The sequence below is a fragment of the Hibiscus syriacus genome, unplaced genomic scaffold (assembly GCF_006381635.1).
Source record: "Hibiscus syriacus cultivar Baekdansim isolate YM2019G1 unplaced genomic scaffold, ASM638163v2 tig00109960_pilon, whole genome shotgun sequence".
NCBI classification, from domain to species: domain Eukaryota; kingdom Viridiplantae; phylum Streptophyta; class Magnoliopsida; order Malvales; family Malvaceae; genus Hibiscus; species Hibiscus syriacus.
The window spans coordinates 42,866-66,811 of NW_024062541.1; the positions used below are offsets into that span (position 1 = coordinate 42,866).

A 23,946-nucleotide genomic window follows, 5' to 3' on the forward strand; every position below is an offset into this window, starting at 1 on the left:
AAATGGAGAGTGTGAGTTGGAGATTGTTCTGCTTCCCAAATGGAACGAGGATATCGGCTTTTTATAATAATTTTTTGTACCCAACACGTGTCAAACTGTGACTGGTTGCATGCCTAATTAAAATCTGCTACATGAAGCGGCAATCTAAGGATGGAAATCGTCTGCCCTTATGGCTGCCTCCTTTCCTGCCCCTTTTACCACAAAATGGCACGTGTATTATTATCAATTACATTATTATTTTTAATATGTTTTGGTATTATTTTTAGATTCTATTTGGTTAGAATTTATTTTTCATGTCTATGTTAGACTTTTCTTATATATTTTATTTATTTATTATTAGTGAATATGACTTGAAATTAAATCAAGAGCGGTTCCATCAATATCTTATCGTATACTTGTTCTAGTGCAGTGGCAACGCCATATTGACAATGCATACTTAACAGAATATACTTGCTCACTACGCTGCATAAAGTAGGATTAAGAGTTCACACTAGAGTTTGCTGTATATTTGTTAAGTATTTGAATATTTTTTATTTGGTAAAAGGGTAACTTTATAGTAGATTCAATTTATCACTTTATTTATATTTTCATATCAATTTAGTCTCAAAATTATTCAACTTCATCATTTTATAATTTATTATTAATTTAAAGCCCTAAATTATAAATCTTAAATCTCAAAATTATAACCTTGAACTTTGAACTCAGGGTTTTAAGTTAGGATTACTCAATTACATCATTCTATATCATATCCCTAATTTAAAATCCTAAACCACAACCCCATAGCCTCTAAGCAAAAAACTTTAAACCCTAAACCCTACATCCTAACTTGAGTTTATAATTTAGGAATTTAAGTTAGCGATAAAATATAAAATGATGTTATTAAACAATTTTGAAGGCTAAATTAATATGAAAATAGGATAAGAACAAAAATGATAGTAAGATAGATAAAGGTGCCCTTAAACCTTTTTATTTTATTCAATGAAGAGATAGTAATTTGTAGTTTCAAGGTGTTAATAGTTTTTACTTAAAATGCATGTTGTTAGGCATCAAAACAAAACAAAATACAAGGTTGGTAGACACGGTAAGTGACAAACACGTGGAAGAATAAATTTGATAAAATTTGGCTTAAACAAATATCTAATCGATACTTGTCTTCTTGTGCAGACGTAATGTCACATTGACAATGCATGCTTCACTATAATATACTCTCTCACTGTGCTTCAAAACGTCAGATTAAGAAAAGATTGTATGTCGATAGTTGTACCAAAGAAAATCAGATTAAGAGTTCACACTAGAGTTTACTATATATTTACAAGTCTTTGAATAGTTTTTCCTTTATTCGATGAAGTAGATTAATGGTGTTAATAGTTTTTTATTTAAAAGACAGGTGGTTAGGCATCAAAACAAAACAAAAGGTTGTTAGACAATGTTAAATATATATACAAGTGGTCATAAATTAGGTTAACGATTTTGCATTAAATCCAACTAATCTGTCATTTTTCTGTCCATTTATTCATATCCTCTAGTAATCAAATTATCAAATATTTTATATTTAACACAAAGAATACTATAAATTAACATTCAAAATCAGATAAGTCGTGTCTCATGGTTAGGTAAGTCATGTGAATGAGCCCAACTACAATTAATAAATTATCAAGTGAAATTAATTTATTGTTAATTCATGTAATAAGACTTTGACTAAACCAAAAAATAAAGTGTTCATATTCTCTGGGAGTTTTTTTTTTTTAGTTAAAGAGATTAGTAATATGACGATCAAAATATTAAAAGCATTTTAGATTCTGGCAATACTATTCAATCGATAGCAGTCCCAAGTGCACCGGTCACAACGAAACTTTTAAACTAGAACGTTTGGGGTTTGGGGATGTCCCGAACGGTGCACTGTCTTCGGCATTTGCCGGTAGACACTGACCCACCTATAATTTTCTTTATGTAGACGAAACTACAAAATTACGTATAGAGAAAATAAAGTCTTGTGGTTTTCAAATGAAATATAAATTTGAATCCCTTGGGACTCAAGGGGGTTATGTTTGGCTTGGAAGCCAATTTACGATGTTTTGTTGCGTTCTATTTCTACTTCTCATATTGGCGTGCTTTTCACTAATAACCCTGTTTGGTTTTACTTGGCGATGTACGGGATTTTATAGTGCCCCAGAAAAACCGCAGAGCAGAATCCTAGAATTTGCTACGTCAGTTGAACGATACTCCAAATGACCCATGATTGGTAATTGGGAATTTTAATGAAATCATGTTCTCCTTTGAGAAAGAGGGGTTTACTTCAGAATGAGCGTTAAATAGTAGCTTTTCGTGACGCAATTTATGAATGTGGTTTGTCAGACGTTGGGTACTTGGGTCCTTGGTTCATGTTGGAGCAGCGGAAAGCAACGACATAACTAAGTTCATGACAATTGTCGAATTCAAGTTACCGTCAAGCAAAGACATAAATAAGAAAATTTAAAGCAAGCAAGATAACTCAATTAATTGCCAACTACAATGAAACATGACTCAATACCTCACAAGGATTCACACATATCCGCTCAAAGTGTTTCGGGTAAATGAAATCGCTCAAAACCGAAATTAACCAAAATATTACCATAGGCTTGGAATCCAATCAAGTCTCCACTATTAAAATGAACATAATGCAATAATCAAGGGGTCTTTAAACAAGGTGTAACAGGGCTTAGGTTAGGGTAGGAAAAATACCAAAAAGAAAGGTTTAAAATGCCAAAACAAGAGATCAAAATAATTAAGAACGATACACGAATTAACATGAAGCACAATGAAAGATAAAACAAGGAAAAAATAGATGAAAGACAATTGAAGCGATCGATTTTTCCTTCTTCTTCTTTTCGAACGAATGGTCTGTTTTTTTTCTTCTGTTGTTCGAAACAGTGAACAACTTGTTCTTTTTCGATTTTTTTCGAAACAATGATTTTTTTCATTTTTTTACGTGGAACAAGATTGATACAATATCTCTCTCGCGGCAAAGGTGTGAAAAGAGGAAAAATAAAAGAAATGCTTCGAGTTTAGTTATGAGGTGTAAAACAAAGAAAGGGAAATAGGCTCAAATGTGGTTCACTAGTGGGTATGTAAATGGGTAGGCTTTTTGGGGAAAAAAGGGTTTATCCTAGGTGCCCCTATCACATTAAAACATTACGTTCAACATGTAGCCTCGATATGCATTGTGATTACAAGTTCTATAACACCCTAATTAGTTTGGGACACACAAGTCAAACAATAAGCAAGAAAGAAAATGTATGCTCGTTAGGATCAAATCTCACAATAAAGGTTTATATGCATTGAGTCAAGTTCGTCTCTATCAACAAAAGCATAAAATATCAATACTCAACAAAAAAACTTCACCAGCTATACCAATCATCAATCATGCAAATTAAATTTGATCAAAACATGATCACAATCCACTTATTTAGTTTTGTCCCCAAAACGTATATTAAATTGAAATCAAAGAGAGGAAAAAGGAATACTCCCAATCTAGTGGCGACCGCAGCCACGACCACGTCAAGACGAGCCCGGGCAAACGTAGGAAAAAACCTCGGCAAGGTTGGCTTCAATTGTGTCAAGGCAACCAGACACGCCTTACATCTCAGCTTGCATATCCGGTTGGGAACTGGCTATCGGAGGAGGTTTAATCTGCCTCAATACACGCGCCCATTGAGGTGTAATGGTGTCGGACGGTACAATATAGGAGGCAGAGTGCCTGCGAGAAATCCCACTGAGTACAAACACCTAGCATCAAGTGGATCCATAGAAAAAAACATGAGTAAAATTTGCAGTATCAAAGGTCAATGGAAACAAACGAGATGTTAAATGTGTAATATAAGGTCCAAGAATCAAGGGTCGATTGGTTCATACAACTCACGCGAAAGCTCGAGCGAACCAATATCCTAAGTTTACCTTCATTCCGGTTTGCATACACCATAAGAAAAACAATTTAACTTTACTCAAGAAAGATGTAGTATCTTTAAGACCAGAATAGTTGTAAGCAAGGAACCAGTGTATATAACGGAGAGCAGGGTCGAGAATATTCCACGCCTTTGTAATGCGTGCATCGAATTGAATGCCTACCAATCCTGTAAGTGCTTCATAAGCTATATCATTGTCAAAATCCTATGAAATCTCACGTAAAGATTTCAGATAATCATGGTTCGTGACATCGGTCACGAACCCCATAGAGAAGTTAAAATCATGGTTTAAAAAGCAATAATATCAGGTGTATTCATAGATATGGCGCGACACTGTAGAAAAATAAAAGTGGTATAGAACTCAAAGACTAATTCATAATAAGTATCACATCTAATATTTGAATAAGGAGTCCAACCAATAGCATCAAAATAACGCATCACAGCGTCACATAAGTGTAAAGTGTCGAGTGTAGATGATGGAATATACTTACACGCTTGAAACCTACGGTGACGAATGCTATCAAAACTCCTTGCGTCTTCACCATCAAAATCAAGATAACCTTGCAGAAATGGGTGGTACCGAATAGGTTCGGCTCCTTCGATCCTTTCAAAAGGATCGAACGTTTCGTCTGGTGGCCCTTCGGTTTCATCTGAGCATGCTTTAAAGGATGACGGTTGTGGTTGCCCGGATGAGTGGCGTGGTGGTGAAGGTACGGGTCCATACGAGGACGTGGGGCTTGGTTGTGGTGGTACACTACCCAGAAAATTAAATATGTTCCTAAAATAATAGCCAAAAACAGGGTGCCACATTTGTAACGGTTCAATATGATACATGCACCAGTTTCCATAATACATGCTTCTTTGGACTAATGTTTCTACTTGAACCTATTAGAAGAACAAAGTCTCGAAGATTCAAAGCATATATATTCGGTAAGCATAATGTAAAACGAATCATTAAACGATTTTAATGTTACTCCCTTTAGTGTTATTATAAATAATCCTTATTGAAACAAAAGTGTTTTATCTTTTAAGAGACAAAAAATATTTTAAAGGTACATCTGGACTAAACCCTCTAGACCCCGAACAGGTTATAACAGGTTAACAATTCTTCTTCCTTCATTTGTCATTGGTTGAATGCCTTGTCGAACCATTCTGGTTTCTCTTGCTAAACCATGCAAATGACGAGCTACCTTTTGTACCTACTCCAAGAAATCTCAAATGACTGCATCTCTAGCTTTCACCCTTTGCTGAGCCTATTCCCAATGAAAATGCCACTGCAACCCTTCATCAAAGGACACTATCTGAAGCTCGTTTGCTTGTTTCTTGAATCCGTCCACAATGACCTCCAATTCGGCTATGGTTTTTCCATCACATTCTTGTTGTTTCTTAAGAGACTTCTCTAAATCAGATACTTGGATCCTCAAAGGCTTGTCCTGGTGCTAGTTGTCTATCAAACGTCTCTGAGCAGTCTTTAGTTGTTCTTTCAAAGTCTCTCTTTCATTCTGCCCTTCAAACTTCCTTTTTAGGTTGCTACATTCGCCTTTCCAATACTCAGAAGATCGTTTCAGATTGGAATTACTTTGAACTTGTTCTTGATATCCTTTTCTCAAGTCTTCGAGCTCAAAGCAGATTTTCTTATGTTCTTTCTCAAGCTTGTCTACCCAATCCTTCTGAGTATCAGCATCTAATTTCAATTGAAACCTTTTAGCCTCAAGTTCCCTTGCCCTCTGTTTCAGCTCGTTCTTTACAAGTTCAAATTATTTCATTGCTATCTCTAGCTCAGAAGGAACGGGCCTAAGATGTTCTTCCATGGTCTGGTGTCCTCATGATTTGGCACGGGAATATTGTCATTTTTCCTTAACCTCCGCCATTCCAAATAGTCTGGAGTAAGCATGTCCTTAGCATCCATGACATCCATTCAGAACACTTTCTTCTATGACTCAGCTACTTCCTTGACCTTTTTCTTGTAGTTGTCCCAATGGTATACAAATTTTGATCCATATATTCCGTGTATTACTGGGAAAAACTGGCGTGCCCCATACTGTCGAAGTACCAAAAACGGAGAATATCGAACTCCTCCCCATAATCCAAGTAATATCATAGTATCTAAATCCCTACATAGGAAGAGAATGTCACTGTGGGTTAACCAGGAAGCTCTCCAGATAATATCCCTATCCTGAAGATGTGTGAATACTTGCATCCACTTTTCTCTAGATACACCTTCTTGCCATTTCATAGTAAGGAATTCCCCCACAGGTGAATAAGTAGTGTTGAACCAGCGGTAAGAAATCCCGTTAGTCTTCTAGAAGTGACTATAGATCCAAACTTGGAGAAGCTGGGCACAACCTATGAATCTTCCTCCGCCAGTCTTCCTGCAGTGATTGAGAGAGCGAAAGGTTTCAGATAAGATTGTCTGTGCTGGATTTACTCGTCTCAGGAGTTGTTCGAACAGTTCCACCACAGTTGCCTCAATGCACCCCAAAGTCTTCGGGAAGATAACCAAACCGTAAAGACCCAACGCGAAAAGATCTATTGCTTTTCATTCATCGAGGTAGTTCATCATCAGTTGTTTGATATGGATTCACTCAATTCCTTCCCTGCCACCTTTGTGTCAAATTTGGTCAGTTACCCATTTTTCATCTACCCTCGCAATATTTGCCAGTCCATTCTTGAAAGGTTGATTTTTGATGTGCTTGATGTAGACCCGATCCATTCTGATTCCCTCGCAATGCAGCAATGTAGTATACCCTTCGATTGTGGGCACCATGTCCTCCTGGTTAAAGGTGAAACAACTGTACCCCGGATTCCATAATTGGACTAAGGCTCTGATTAGGGGTACATCGGTCTTGACATAGAGTAGAAATGTGATATCACCATACCGCTGGCTGAACTTCCGCTTTCGGTCACTCTTCCAACTGTTCAAAATTCTCTATAGTTCTTGAACATCTTTCTGCTTTAGGCTGACAGAGGCATAGCTAACCAGTTCTGACACACAGCTTCCTTTCAGATTGTCTTCATTTTTTTTCTAAGTCTTTTCGGACCATAGTCGTACCTCAGCTTTTTTCACCTCTTGCATTACAACCCTTTTATCTACTAATGCAGATTATTTGTATGTAACAAACACTTTTTTTATGGATCAATGACCTCTTTTTGATGGAAATGATAAAATAATAAATATGAAAAAGGAAAAAATGATAGTAAGATAAAAATAATAATGATGAAAGTAAAAATAAAAAAATAACAAATTGCATGATTAAGGTAAAAACATCCTAGGTTTTGAAATAGAGTTTCGGGGTTAGCGCTAATTCCCTGTAGTCTCCCTGTTTAGGTTCTAAAGAAAGGTACCTGAGTTCTCCTTACTGGTGTCCTATTGGGCTTGTCAGACCCCTAGTCCTAAGCCCATTACAAGCTCATGTGGACTAAGTTAAACTCGAGAGGATACATTCCCTTATGCCCACACAGAGAATAAATTCTCACGAAGACATAAGGCATATGAATCCCGAAGGTTACTTGCTAGGCTTGCATGGAGAATAAATTCTCACGAAGGCGTCGCTTTCACCCCCACTTAAAAAGGGTTCGGACCTCGGGTATAGAGCCTTAGATGGAAAAAAGTTTAATAAGTTGAAACTATTGAAAGAAAATGTAGTACAACTATTTATTTGAAAAGATAATCAAAGGTAAGTAATAAGGATCGAAAAATTAACTTAAAATTTAAACTTACACTTTTCACTTACGAAGACAACTGGAAATTAACCTTAGCCTGACTCACTTACCTATCCCCAGCAGAGTCGCCAAGCTGTCGCAACTGTCTTTTGGGTGGGCCTGAAATTGGGCTTCGACTTAAACAAGTGGGTTAGAGTCGTCACTGATCATTTATTTTAAGAAAAATTGGTTGATCGGATACCTCGATTTCTTACCTGATCTGCATCTTACCAAAGATATGTCGGATTCAGGAGTCGTTTACAGTCAAGAAATGATTAGCACCCTTGAACTGCCCTTTCGGTACTAGTCTAATATCCAGTTGTCTTAATTGAGAAAATTGCAAGATAAATTAAAAAGTAAAAATTTAATCCAAATTACTTACCTCCAATCGATTTAAAAGAATACCCTTAAAAGTTAAAAAATGTTAGATTGGTAAAGTAATATGCTGAGTCAAAAGGAAAAAAGTTAAATTATGATACGTTAAGCAAAAAAAAGAAAGAAATATATATACATGCTGAGGAAAACAAAACAAGTTGCACATATTAAAACACACATCAAATAAAAAAATAATGTAAGTAAAAAAAAGAAAAAAAGTCTATTAAATTAAAGGTAAAGAAAAAAAATACTAATTGTAATACTAAATATAAACAATTACTAAAACAAATAAATAAAATAAAAATAAAAGACCCAAAAAAAGGAAAATAAATAAATAATAAAAGGCTAATGTCAAAAAAATCGAAACAAAAACAAAAAACAAAAGATAAAAAAATAATATAACATATAATAAAAAATGTTAGATTAAATAAAATAAATAAATAAAAAAGAAATTAATTAAAATGCGAGGGGAAAAAGTAATAATAAAGGACTAAATTGAAAGAAAAATAAAATAGATGGTGAATTTTAAAAGGAAATTGGGGCTAAAATTGAATTTAAGGGGTAAAATGAACTTTAAAAAAATAAAGGGGGATTGAAACTGGAATTTACCCTTTTTTGGCAAAACAAGCGGATCATAGGGCCTTGGATCGGGTCACGAATCGGGTCGAAGGAACTCGAAAACAAAATTCATTTTCCTTTTTGCTTTCAAACCGATCAAAGCCCTCACCCAACGTTTTCTCTCGCGTGTTCATAATGTTCTTCATCTGATGAAGAACACAACCATCTGGGTTCATAGAGAACCCAGAATTCAGCCACACCACCGTTGATCAACGTCGATCGTCGCTCATCGGTGACGAACCAAAAAAGCTTTAGTTTTTCTGAAAGCCTTTTCCACCCTCGTTTCAAAAATCAAGTCCGTTTTTACAAAATAGCCTCGGGAAGGGATAGATATGAGAAAAAAGATCTCGAATGACCTCCCCCCGATCATCAGTCGTTCCTCTTCCGAGGGTTTTTTCGAGTCAAAAAGGAAAGCAAAATCTGTTGCGGAAGACGGCTATCGAATAGAGTAAAATCGCAACTGATAATTTGAGAAAATAAAATAAAGATAAAAAAGACAAAAAATTTACGTGGAAAACTCCTAAATAATATATGGTAAAAACCACAGGCAACGGTAGAAGAATTTCACTATGAGAAAATAGGAATTACAACTTCTCTCGATCTACCAAGAAGAAAATAATGATAATTCTCTCTTGTTAAAAAGGAGAAAACAACTCTTAAGAAACTCTCTAAATTCTCTAGTATTGGAAGAAAGCTAGAATGTTTTGGGATGGTTTTGAAGTTAAATGAGCTAAGATATTTATAGTTGAAGCTTAAGGACTAATTTGTAAATACCCTAAATTACAATGACTAAAATATAAAATTATACCATTGCTAATTTTTAACATAAGCTAACCCTTTTTGACACCAAAATTTCGGTGGTTTTTTTAATTCCACCTTTCGGTGGATTTACTAATTTTCAACAATCTCCCACTTGAAGATTTGATTGGAACAATCATATCTTCACACCATTCTTTCTACCTTGTACATTCATGTTGCTTACGTCTGTGACAGGCCACAAGAGGATCGACACCAGGTAAATTTATCAGCATTGATTGGCTTCATCATAAAATCTGCTATGTTGTCTTTGGTATTGATCTTCTGCATATCTATCGTCCCTTCTTCCACCTTTTCACGAATGAAATGGTACTGAACTCATATGTGTTTTGTCCTTGAATGAAATGATGGATTCCTTGCTAGATGCAAGGCGCTTTGACTGTCACAAAACAGAGATACATACTCTTGATTGTGCCTAAGCTCCTCCAATAGCATCTTCAACCAAATTGCTTCTTTACTGGCTTACGTAGCTGCTACATATTCTGCCTCTATTGTGGATGTAGCCACAACTGACTGCAATTTTGAAACCCAGCTTACAGCTCCACCAGCAACTTTGAACACATATCTTGTAGTAGATTTGCTTTTATCCAAATCCCCTGCATAGTCAGAATCTATATACCCATTGATTAGTAAGTTTGATCCTCTGTAACATAATGCAACATTTGAGGTCCATTTGATGTAGCTCAGGATCCTCTTTACTGTATTCCAATGATCTTTGCCTGGATTCACCATGTACCGACTAACCACTCCCACTGCTTGTACAATGTCTAGTCTTGTGCATATCATAGCAAACATTAAACTTCCCACTGCCAATGCATACGGTACTCAAGACATATCCATCATCTCTTCTTCACTGCTAGGACTCATACTGGAGGAAGAGGGGTAGAAATTGGCTTACAATCTTGCATGTTGAATCTTGACAAGATCTTCTTCAAGTAATTCTTTTGTGAAAGCCAAATTTTCATATTACTTATGTCTCGGTGAATTTGCATCCCTAGAATCTTGTTTATTGATCCCAAGTCCTTCATTTCAAATCCCCTAGCCAGTTGTGCCTTTAATTCTTCAATATGATATTTGTTGGGTCTTGCAACCAACATGTCATCCACATACAACAACAATATAACAAAATCGTTATCACCAGACCTCTTGAAATAAGCACAAGGGTCTACATTAAGTCTGTTGTATCCAAGGCACATAATGAAGGAATCAAATCTCTTATACTAACACCTTGGCGCCTGCTTTAGACCGTACAGAGATTTGTTCGACCTGCAAACCAAGTTCTTTTTTTTTGTCTTCTTCAAAACCTTCAAGATGGAGCATGTAAATCACTTCTTTAAGATTTCCATGAAGAAAAGTTGTTTTAACATCTAGCTGTTCTAGATGTAAGTTTAATGTAGCACACATTACCAAGACTACTCGAACTGTTGTTAGTCGAACCACATGAGAAAAGATTTCATTGAAATCAATAACTTCTTTTTTAGCATATCTTTTGACCACCAGTCTTGCACGATACCTCTCAACTTGATCGTCACCATTTCGCTTGATTTTGAAGACACATTTGTTACTAATTGGCTTCCTTCCTTGTGGTAGTGGAACAAGGTCCCATGTATTATTTTTATGAAGGGCTTCGATTTCTTCTTGCATCGCCATCATCCACAGTGAAGCATCTAAGTTTTTTTTTGCCTCCTAGTATGTTGATGGCTCACCGTCCTCTGTTAAAAGGCAATATGCAATATTACCTTCTATAACATAATCTGAGTGCCAATTGGGACGTCTTCTCACACAATCTGATTGACGAGTTTTTGGAGCTTCAGAACTCTCTGGTTCTTGTTCATCATGTGCTGGTTCTGCTTCAGAAAAATCTCCTTGTTCAAACTCCTTTTCCATATGTATCTATGTAGTCTCTGACTTTTCAGCACTATCATTGTTTTCTTTTATTTGTAGTTTATCTTCTACAAAGATAACATCCCTGCTGATGATCACTTTGCAGGCAGTGGGACCCCACAAGCGATACCCCTTTACTCCATCAGCATACCCCAAGAATTTACATTTCCTGGATTTTGGATCCAACTTTGAAATTTCTTGGGAGTTGTACATCACGTACACATTACTTCCAAATACATGGAGGTTTGAATAATCAGCATGTTTACCATTCCACATCTTTATTGGTGTCTTCAGCTCTATTGCAGTTGATGGAGCTCGATTCATTAAATAACAGGCAGTATTGATTGCTTCTGCCCAGAATGATTTTTCTAGGCATGCATCCCTCAACATTGCTCTTGTCCTTTCTAACAAGGTTTTGTTCATCCGCTATGCCACTCCATTTTGTTGAGGAGTGTTCACCACTGTGAACTGTCTTTTGATGCCTTCTTTCCTGCAAAAGTCATCAAATTCTTCACTTGTGTATTCTTCTCCATTATCTTTCTGAAACACTTGATCTTATTTCCATAATCAAGTTCCACCCGCGCTTTGAAGTTTTTGAAAGTTGAAAACACATCTGACTTCTTTTTAATAAGGTACACCCAACATCTCTTGTAGTAGTCATCAATAAATGAGACAAAATATTTTGCTCCGCCTAGGGATGTAACTGGTGCTTGCCATACGTCAGAGTGAACCAATTCTAGAACACTTTTTCCTATAGAATTTGATGTGTTGAATTTCAACCAGTGCTGCTTACTTGTTATGCAATGCTCACAAAAAGTAAGTGATACATTTGTTAATCCTGGAAGTAGCTTTTGCTCCACAAGGACTTTCATTTCTTATTCTGACATGTGTCCAAGTTTCTGATGCCATAACATTGTAGAATCTGAACTACATGAGGGAACAGAGGCTTCTGCTTCTAGCAAAGTCTCTCCCTTAAGCATGTACAAGTTTATTGCTATCTTTCTCCTTTCATCACCACAAGCGCTCCACAGAACACCTTCATGATTCCTCTCTGTGTTTCAATCTTGCTTGCATTATTATCCAACAATCCGTAGGATAATAAATTTTTCTTCAGGCCTTTCACGTGCCGCACATCTCGAACAACTTCAATTGTTCCATCATACATCTTCAACTTGATGGTTCCAACGCCAATGATCTCTAAAGCATGATCATTGCAACTATACACAGATCCTCTTGAGACAGGTTCATAATGATGGAACCTCTTCTTGAGGTCATGTGATATGTTGCTCCCGAATCAATGAGTCATGTATCTACAAATCGTTTTCTACCTTCCACAGTGGTTAACGTTTCACAACATAGAGAATCTCCATCATCTGAAGTCTTTGCGGTATTGCCTTATGGATTGGAGTTTTTATTTAGACTCCAACAATCCTTCTTCAAGTGACCATTCTTTCCACAGTTGTAACACTTTAAATTCTTCTTGCTCATCGACTTCGATCTACCATGTTTGTGACTACTCCTTTGGCCATATTTTGTTGACCTCCCTCTCATCGTTGTCAACGCTTCTGCTTGTTGCATATTTACTTGCATTTCTTCCTTGTTCTTGCGCTGATTTTTTTCTTGTAGAACAGCAGCTGCAACGTCATCGAAGACTAGACTGGTGACATTACTGTTTGTCAAGTTGATGATGAGTTGATCATACGAATCTGGTATACTTTGAAGTAGAAGTTCAGCACGTTCTTGTTCTCCTATTTTACAGCTTAATGATGTAAGCTGAGAAAATAAAGTGTTTAGTATATTTAAGTGTTCCGTCACTGAAGTAGATTCTGACATACGGAGAGTGTACAATTTTCTCTTAAGGAAAATTTTATTGTGTAGGGATGTGGCCTCGTACAGTTTGGTGAGATGATCTCAGATCTTCTTAGTTGTCTTCTTCTCCTCGATGCTTGACAATACTTCATCTGTTAATGCTAGATGAAAGTTTGTCATAACATTCCCATCCATCTCGATCCATTTGTTGTCATATGTGAAATCCACCGGCCTTTCACTGATAGCTGCTAGACAACCGTCTTTCCTCATGATATCCTTCATCTTCAATTTCCACAATGAGAAATTTCTCCCATTAAATTTTCAATATCAAATTTCGTTGCCATAACTTCTATTATTCAAAGAATGGGTAATACCTTCTTACTTTCTTATATTAGAGGATCCACCTTTTGGTGGCAACAACAAAGACAATAAGTAGATATTACACACTTTAATCTGGCTCAGATACCAATTGTTGCGGAAGACGGCTATCGGATAGAGAAAAATCGCAACTGATAATTTAAGAAAATAAAATAAAGATAAAGAAGACAGAAATTTTACGTGGAAAACCCCTAAATCATATAGGGTAAAAACCACGGGCAACGGTAGAAGAATTTCACTATGAGAAAATAGGAATTACAACTTCTATCGATCTACCAATGAGAAAACAATGATAATTCTCTCTTGATAAAAAGGAGAAAACAACTCTCAAGAAACTCTCTAAATTCTCTAGTATTAGAAGAAAGCTAGAATGATTTAGGATGGTTTTGAAGCTAAATGAGCTAGGGTATTTATAGTTGAAGCTTAAGGACTAATTTGTAAATACTCTAAATTATAATGATTAAAATATACAATTATACCATTGTTAATTTTCAACATAAGCCAACCCTTTTTGACACCAAAATTTCGATGGATTTTTTAATTCCACCTTTCGGTGGATTTGCTAATTTTCAACAAAATCAACCAAACAACATGCACGAGCCAAAAGACAACCGAATAAGTTAAAAAACAATACCTTTTTATTTCTTTTCGAAACCTTACAAATGTTTGGATTTTTTTTAGTATTGCTCTTGTATTTTCTTGCGTATTTCGCCGGTATCTTTCTTTTCCTTTTCCTTGTGTTTACACCAATTTATAGTCCAAAAAAACCTATTTTTAGTTCGTTTTAAAGTTTCGTTAGAACTAAAATTGCTCCTTTATTCTTGGTTTGTTGAGAGTCTTATGGGAATTGAATTTGGTTTGTTGTGTTTTTTTTACTTGATGATGTTGGTGCCGAGAACTCCGGGGAGGTTCGGATGCGGCTAGAACGGGGTTGGATTGTGGCAAGCATGAGGCGCTGGAGTGGGGAGCCTTAGGGTTTTGAAACCCTAATCTCTAACGTGATTTGGACTGTTGGATGGGTCCAGATCTGACGATGGAGATCAAAGGGCGGTTGTCGGCTAATATGTTGAAAACCCTAATCTATTTTAGGGTTTCAAATTAGATCGATTCGGGTCGGGTTCCAGATCCGGGTCTACAAGGGTGTGAGTGTTGGTCTTGGACTGCTGGGCCGACTGGTTTTGAGTTGGACTATGTAAATGAATGAAAAAAAATTAATATGTATATGTAATAACATAATGATATAATATATGTTCATGCTATATAATTATAGTATATAACATAGTATGTATATATTATATAATATAATACATATACACTATAAATAATAACACGTTAACTATATAGCATAAATTAACATATAAATGCTATATAATAAAGTCAAACGAAAATATGTGTTGACAAATGCACACCCCTCCTTATATACTAGTTTAAACCATGCAGTGTTCATTAAAAGGTATGTGAATGGAATCATAGTAGTGTACATCAATGTCAACCTTTTTTTTCACCTTATTTTATTCTTTCCTACGCATTGTCTTTTCTTAAGGTTCTTATTTTGAATACGATGTGAGCATAAATTTATAGAGTATCTAACTTGTAGTAGTCAACGAATTTTTAAGGTGTCTGCACTTTGGTTGATAAATTTTTAAAATTTTTAATACGATCATTACCGAATTGTTAGGATCACAATTTTCTCAAAGAAAAAAAACTCTGTTCCTCAAACTAATGACAACTGCCAGCCTCCGTTGAGTTTAGCTTAGGGTTATTAATGAGACGAGAAAAATTACGAGTTGTTTGAGATTAATTTAATCAAAGCTCGATCAATTTTTTAATTGAATAGATTCGACTCGAGCTAGAATCAAATTCTTTACGTGCCAGAGCGAGTTACTTGATACCCAACTTGAAAAACATGTAACTCAAAACTCAAAAGAATATATATTATATTTTTAGAAATTTTAAAATAAGTTATTAATTAATAATATTAATATTTATATGTTATTTTTAAAAAAATATAATATAAGACTTTTATGTATATAAAATTCAGTTTGAGCTTCAATCAAGTTAAGTCTAAGTATATTTTACGTTCAAAATTTTTCAAGCTCGAGTCAAGCTTCAATTTTTTTCATTTCAAGTTGAGTTTGAAATCTTTAACCTTGTGAGCTTTCGAGTCAAGTTGAGCTTTAATTTTTTATTTCGGATTTGAGTCAAACTTGATAATTTTAAACTCTTGAATTTTCAACTCAAAATGAACTTAATTTTACACTTTTCGAACCGAGCTCATAATATTCGAGCTCGAGAGACCCTATTTGAGCCATCAGGGTCCAATGTTCTGCCGAGCAATTGTCGTATTAAACACAATATCCTATATACTCGAGAGTTTCATCATCGTTTCATTTAAATATCAAATACAATCAAAATTTACCCACCATCCACGAATTCGTCTATACCTGAGCTTCAACATAAAAGATGTTTAGAGTTGTAATTCCAACTAAAAACAAATAATACCCTCCATCTCCATCATGCTTAAAATGATCATTGTTCGGCATTATTTCCACAATCTCCATATCCTCGTTCTTACATCTACACTAGTCTGTTGAACCCATGAGAATAAAACCCTAACTCACTTGTCATCAATCATAAAACAAAAAACTAAACTAATCTACGCAGGAAATCAAAAGAAAAGAAAGGAATTTCAACAAAACTAAAAATTGAAAAGAAATCTCAATTTTTATATGGATACCATAAATGTAAATGATAATGGGAACTGTATAATAAATTGATTATTGTTGAAATTGATAGAGTCGTCTAATAATTGTCCAACTTTATTTATAAGATGATTATGAAAAACATTGTCAAAAGAATGATGTTGTAGAGGAAAATAACTCTATGTCAGTATTTTTTTAATTAATAACTAGTGGTAACGATCGTACTGAACAATGTGTAAACTGAAATTTACACCCCCCCCCCCGGAATTGGAATATATATTTGTTATCGTCCTCTTAAAACGTAGTGTTGGACTTGAAGTTTCCAACATAAATGAGTGACGTGTCTTTTGGATATGGATTCGGCCTCTATTATTGATGGAACTGAATATATGCTTTGTCACGATCTTCATAGTTTTGGCTTTATTTATGGTATTTGGAGTACCATGTTCCCTAAAACTTCATTATCTTATTCCTTTCTTCTTCAATATCCTCAACCGATTACACATTTAATGGGATTCCGGTGTCTCGATATATTTAGTTGGATTATGTTCAAAGTCGAGTTAAATCAAATTTTTAAAAGAGTAAAGCACATTTAATATTACCAACAATCAGTTGGTTTAGTGGAATGAGTCATTAGGTCCCTTAAGCAAGGTCAGAGATTTGAATCCTGGTGTTTGTGAATGGAGCAAACTGGGTTGGGAGGGTCGCCCTTGTCTCTGCAGTACTTGATCTGAATTAATCGATCAATAGATCGGATACCAGTGATTAATTAAAAAAACACATTTAATATTATTTTATATAAATTTAATAAGATAACATCATTGTTCATAAACAAATATATATGCTTGATTTGACAGTTTACCCCGTTCAACCGAATATATTTGTCATCAACCTCTTTGGCATATAGTGTTGGGCTTGAAATTTTCGAAAGAAATGGGTGATGTGTCTTTTTTGGCATTTATTATCGATTGAATTGAATATATACTCTGTCATATGGCTTCTATTATTAATTGAATTGAATATATATACTCTGTCACAATCCTTATAGTTTTGGCCTATCTATAGTTATACTTGTGTACATCCCTAACATATTGTTGTTTGTTATCGATTATCAGTTGATTTTATGAGATAAATTTAAAATCTTACATGTGAGAAATTTTATTCGACTTGTTCAGACCGTTAATCTTTGTTTCTTTATATTTTCTTATGTCAGTGAATTTTAGAGCATAAGAGCATTTTCCTTTAATTAAAAGTTTTTCTTCTTTCCCCTTTAGTTAAGATTAATATTAGACTTAAAATTTATCGGAAAAAAATCAAAAACAAAATCTCACACGTTAAAGTCAAAGATTTAAATTATTTAATTATATGCTTAGTAACAAATGAATTATTTTTTCAATATTATAATTTAAGTACTCAATTAAAATATTATTATAAATAAATCATTGATCATTAAATATGAGATAAGATAATGATGTAATCTAGTATAGTGAAGGTTTTATTTCTCAAAACTTATATATTCTATCAAATTGACCCGAACTTAAAATAACTCAATAAGTTTAACCCTTTCATATGTAAAAATTATATCAATTTAATCTTTTTTTTCTTCTAAACTACTTGTTCTTCTCTAAAATTATTATATTGCATGTTATTCATGGCTGAATTTATTGTCAAACCTTAAACGATGAAAAAATGGTATGCATTTTATCAAAGATTCGTTTTTCAAAGTTCGGAAGTCAGTTACGTGTGGGGAAGGGTTAGCACCCCCACAACGCCCAAATTTTGGTACCTAAACGATTATATATTGTTTAAATATTGGGAATTACAAACTTAAAAATATATTTATATTACGATCCTATTATTCATTCGAATTTATTTAAAAAATGTCATTTTTTGTATTACGAATGTCTTTTTGTGTGAACAATCTTGGGGAAAATACTTCCTTTACAGTTAGGAGAATTTCTTATAGATTCCCCTTACAAAAGACATTACTCATAATTTTCGCAAAGATAAAATAGAACAAAATAAAACAAATTAAAAATGAAAAGAGTTGAAAATAATCAAAATAAATAGTTGTGGAACAAAGAGAAATTTTTAAATACAGAACAAACATTTATGTGAAAAATCTTCGTAAAGACACCCCTTATAGTTGGGAGATGTCTTCGTAGATTCCCCACACAATGAAATTTTCCATTTTTTTATACATACATACATACATAAAATTATAATGATCAATAAAACAAAATTACAAATTTTGACTAATATACACATTTGCAAACATGATAAATTAAAATACAAATAAAATTATACATGCTTAATAAAATAAGGGACTAAATAGTAATAAAAGAAATTTACAGGACTAAAACAACAAAAACAACAACTTAAAGGACCAAAATAGCAAAAAATAAACCCAAAGGACTAATATAGAAAAAAGAGAAAGTTAAAGTGCTAAAATAGAAAAAGTAGAAACTTAAGGGACTAAAATGGTATTAATAGAAAATAGGATGACTAATAGTGATTACATAAATAAATAGAGCCAAAATAAAAATATTAAGCATTACATGGATTAGAAATGTAAATAACCCATTAATAATAGTAAGGACTAAAAAGAAATAAACAGAAACATAAAGGACTTAACTATAATTAAACCAAATACTAACCGAGACTAAAATAAAATATTTACAAATGTGGGGTCAAATTCGAACATCAATAAAAATATCCTAACATATAAATCAGTGACTAAAACGAACTAATCGCAAATATTGTAACCATAGTCAAATACAAGCAAAAACAGAATGAAACATAAGATGGTGACGTAAATGTAAATGGGGAAAGATAAAGGCTCAGAACAGAACAACATAAACTTCATTCCATGGCTCAAATCACGAGATTACAAAGAACGGGGGACCCAATATGCAAATATCTCACACGCAAAATTACAGATCCCTCCCCATCAAAACTACGTCGTTTTGGACGTGATATATAAACCCCAAAACAAAGCCAAAATTGGCTAACCACCAAGAACACATAACTACAAGGGAGGAGAATCCAAGAGTTGAAAATTAAAGCATAACACCTACTAAAGAAAGGTCTCCTAAACCTTCAGTCAGTCGTCCTAGAAACACCTGCCAAACCGAGCCACTGCTGAAACTACAATGAAACATCAAACCCGGACATATCAAAATTAACCTGTCCCAAGTTCAAATTACAGCTGCACAAGGGTACAAAAAGAAACCCCACACACAATCTGAAAAGCTGGAACTTCAAGAGATTTACATCCTGCCATATCATATCACGGAACTAACATCCTCCTAATCAAGCATGGTTATTAGGAGGATCAACTCTTGCACATGACTACGGCTTGTCACCATGGAATAGTTGACTACTCCTTGATCAGAATGCTTAATCCCATCACGCTTGAAAAGAATGTCACGGGTAAGGCCTTGTTTTGCTAGACAATCAGCCAAACCATTCCTATTCCTTGGAATATATTCTAGCCTAATTGATGGGATAGCTTTCATCAGACTATCAATCTCCTCCAAGAGATCCCACCATCTCCAGGGTCTCATATGTACGGAGCAGATCCAATTCAAAGCCACTTGCGAATCAGATTCTATAATTATATTCCAAAATTTGTGCCAACCAGTTTCAATAACAATTTCTAAAGCAGTTTTTATCGCTAAAACTTCTGATAAATCCGAGTTTACCGCATTAACCGGACCGGAGAAGATTACTTTTATATAACCTTTTTCATCTCTCAAAGCTCCTCCACAACCACCTGCCACGTCTTTGAATGCTCCGTCTACATTAAATTTCAGAGAACCTGAAAGAGGGGGATTCCAGACCGCGATAAGCATCTTTGATTCTAGGCCTTGATCCCCAGTCTTCCGATTCATTTGCTAGTAGAATGTGATCCGAGACATTTCTTGATAACCCATGGACTATTAAATCTCCTCTAGTTTGAATCCCATTTTCTTCCAGCAAGAATCTATCGGGTTTTCTGCGATTATTTCCAGGCCCTATCCAAGTAAACCTTCTCCCCGCCATTTGGATTTAGATTAAGTTAAAAGATTCTATAAAACAGTTGAATCCTTCCATACCTAGGATAATGGAGCCTTTACCTCTTCTTTCCTCCTTGATGCTGTCAAAGGCCACTCTAGTGATTGTAGGGAGAAGATGAAGACATCAATAATAACAATAAAAGGTATTTTATTGGAGTAACAGATGGTGTTGGATTATAAGATCCAATACTTAATTATTCCATACATATAAAGAAGCCCCAGAGACCAATTCTGGCTAGGTTGTTGTTGGTCGTAGTCATTGAGCGTACCTTCGAATCTTGCACATCCAGCACCTTTCCAGTACCCACATGCAAATCTCCATCGTTCTGGACCCCCCCCCCCCGGTCGCACCTTTCTACGTTGATGGTGCTCCAACCAGGATTTGCATACTTAAGACACCAATTTAGATTATGTTGACGCCTTGTGGTCCCGTCTGCGTATATTGCCCATTCCTTTTCAGTACCCTTACACGTACAGTTCCCCAGCTGCACCATACTTGCACTTACTCCCAAGCACTGGCCTAGGTAACTCGCAATGCTGGTCATCGGTGGCGTTGTATTTGTGCTAAAAGTAAAAGCTTGATTATAAGCATTAACATTGAAATCTAGAGCTAGACTAATCAGCCCCGAAGTAAACTGAAATTCCGTCAAGACCAGCCCGGATTTAAGATTTCATATAGTTCCACCACTCAGGATTTCCCATTTGGTGGCATCAGGTTCAGCCTTGTCACAATCGTAGATCACCACATCGGCTTGGGAGAAGTATCCATAAGCGGTTAAGCATTTTCCGTTGCACCGAATTGTATTATCGTCTGATACCGATGTCCGCAATTGATTGGTTGAATGTCCACATGGCCATAACACTACTGGGTTTCCATCCTTGTAGTTTCCCTTGTATACGTCGGCACACAGACCATTTTGTCCGATGATGTTCGTGCTTAGATCTGTAGTGGCAGCCATAATATTGAACATGGCTGTCGGTGGTTGGGCCACGGACAGGGAACAACCGCATAACACTGCCACTGCTAAAACAACCCACACCTTCATTGTTTGCTGATACAACGAAACCCTCATTTCAAGACAATTCTTTTAGTAGAAATGGAGAGAGTTTTGCAATTTGCAATGCTCGGCTTTGGACGTGATTCCAACAAGGGGACGAGGCCTTTTATAACAAATTTTACTTCTCATGATTCAATTTTTTCACCGTGATCAATGAAAAATTTTACTCATAATTCAACTTGGTTTTCTTTTGTCTTCATGAGGATAGTAAAAAGATTCTATCTCTTAGACAATGATGTTTCATGACTATTTGATTTATAATTAGTTATTTAATTTAGTTTTTTTCTTATCTTCACGGGAATAGTAAAAGATTCGATCTCTACGTGAATTTTAACGGTGTTAAAATAGAGTTGACATCAGTAAACTTTTCTAAACATTGGTTGTTACTTAAAGGAACGCAAAATAAATGTAGTTAGACGATTTTTTTTTTAAAGGGAAATTTTATATTGTATTTGAGACACAACTACAAAACAAATAAAGATGGAGACTTATGCCTCATTAAAAAAACATTTCTGATCTTAAATGAAAGAAAAAGAGTGTGCCACGGAACATGGACATATAACTAGATTTTGCCCCTCACAATGATCCTAGGAACTGACACCCGACCAACTTTTCAAACTAACTATACCCCCTAGATCAGTATACGTTACTACACCATATTAATAAGGGAACCGTTAAAATACAGTTGATATCAGTAAACTTTTCTAAACATTGGTTGTTACTTAAAGGAACGCAAAATAAATGTAGTTAGACGATTATTTTTTTTGAAAGGGAAATTTTGTATTGTATTTGAGACACAACTACAAAACAAATAAAGATGGAGACTTATGCCTCATTAAAAAACATTTCTGATCTTAAATGAAAGAAAAAGAGTGTGCCACGGAACATGGACATATAACTAGATTTTGCCCCTCACAATGATCCTAGGAACTGACACCCGACCAACTTTTCAAACTAACTATACCCCCTAGATCAGTATACGTTACTACACCATATTAATAAGGGAACACAACAAAAGCCAACCAGCTTACCACAGAACGCTGCAACCAATCAACAAATAAAGCTGATAATTATCTTTCGACAGTTCATTGCCAAAGGAAAATTTCATTGCAAAACCTCAAAGCATAGGTGCCAAAGATCCTCACACAAATCTTGCTCATTATTGCCTCTGACAACTTCATTGCAAACAATCCTGATTATCATCAAAAACCAATTGTGTGTGCACACCCAAGCTCTTCAAAAGGCACTACATCACGCCAAAACAAACAATAGCATACAAGGACAAATCATCATAACATACAATCAATCCCAACGAGCACCTTTAGTGGATTTAACCTAAAATTGCCCCTATAACAAGAAACAATTAACTTCGAATGACCCATATAGCCAAGGAAACATGAACTAGGAAACCTGAAACCCCCTAGAAATCCAAAAAATATCGACTCAAAAAATACTCTATACGCATCGGCTCAACCTAGCTGATCCCACAAACATATATTCTAAAAGAGAAACTTCAACAACCATGATTCACAGATTAACAATTAACAGCAGTCCTTGAACAAGCAACTCGAAAAAACACCCATGTATTATCAAGAAGAAAGAATTAAGCAATAAAACCCACACTCTCATCAATCATACACGAGAATTAAATGTCACTCGGCCTTCTGGTAAAGTCTAGAATATTTAGAACAAGTTGTGGCCATTTGTTATGGCACCAAAAACCAATCCGAAACAGCGCCCCAACTCAGATAGATAAACAACACCCGTACTCAAATTACTAACTATAACATGACAAAAATTGTTGCTCCAAAATTCACAGAAGACCTTTTAAAATTCCTGAGACTCACCGTTCGACTCTTTTAACGATGTAAAATCTCGAACCACATCTTCTTCTTGACCTTGAAATTGAATCCCCAAATTTTTACCTAGCTCAAGAGTTTTTTTGGCTTCCTTTAATAAAAACGACCTTCTAGCTCGTATGTCTGAGTCAGAAATAGATCTTCCTACCATTTCTGAGTTCCCCTTCTTTTTCATTTGTTTCTTCTTCTTTCGAATTGCTCGAGACCCTTTTTTCCTTTCCGAACTTGTCAAAAATATATCTTGTATCTTTGACAAATAATCATATCTTTTCTAATTGATCAACCACGATCTAAAGCACTTATCTTTCTTTCGCGAAACCATAATGTTTTGAGTGTTTGTTTCTGGCCTTTCAACCACTTCACCTGAGACTGATGACACGGGGCTAAAGTGTAGACTAGTTGGTTCGTGCGGCCCTTAGTCGCTTTGCTTGGTTGTTGGGCGCTAAGGCAGCCTTAAAGCTTAAGCTTGTTCACTTAAGTTGTTGCGAACGTAAGAACAAAATAGTATGAACGGAAATAATAGATGCACGAGAGTTTTTAGCTTGGAAGCCGGGGTAGTCTTATTTCCAATAGAAAAGAATGAATGAATACAATGGGGTGGGGAGGCCCCTTTTATAGCGAGAATCTCTTATGAGTTGATGACTAAGTCTACTTTTACTCTAACTAAAAGTATTTCCCTACTTAAGTTAAAACTCCTAAGGCTGAGTCCTATTTGAACAAGGATGGTGGCTTTGTCCCTTTTTCTT

The 23,946-nt window shown here is 35.2% G+C and overlaps 1 protein-coding gene across 1 annotated transcript; it reads right to left on the reverse strand.

Annotated features, from left to right (window-relative positions):
• Nucleotides 1-20,954: 20,954 nt before the first annotated feature.
• On the reverse strand, nt 20,955-21,356 carry LOC120211172 (ricin-like). Its single transcript, XM_039209780.1, has one exon. It carries the CDS (start codon nt 21,354-21,356, stop codon nt 20,955-20,957), a length of 402 nt encoding a protein of 133 aa, XP_039065711.1.
• Between the last annotated feature and the right edge of the window lie 2,590 nt (nt 21,357-23,946).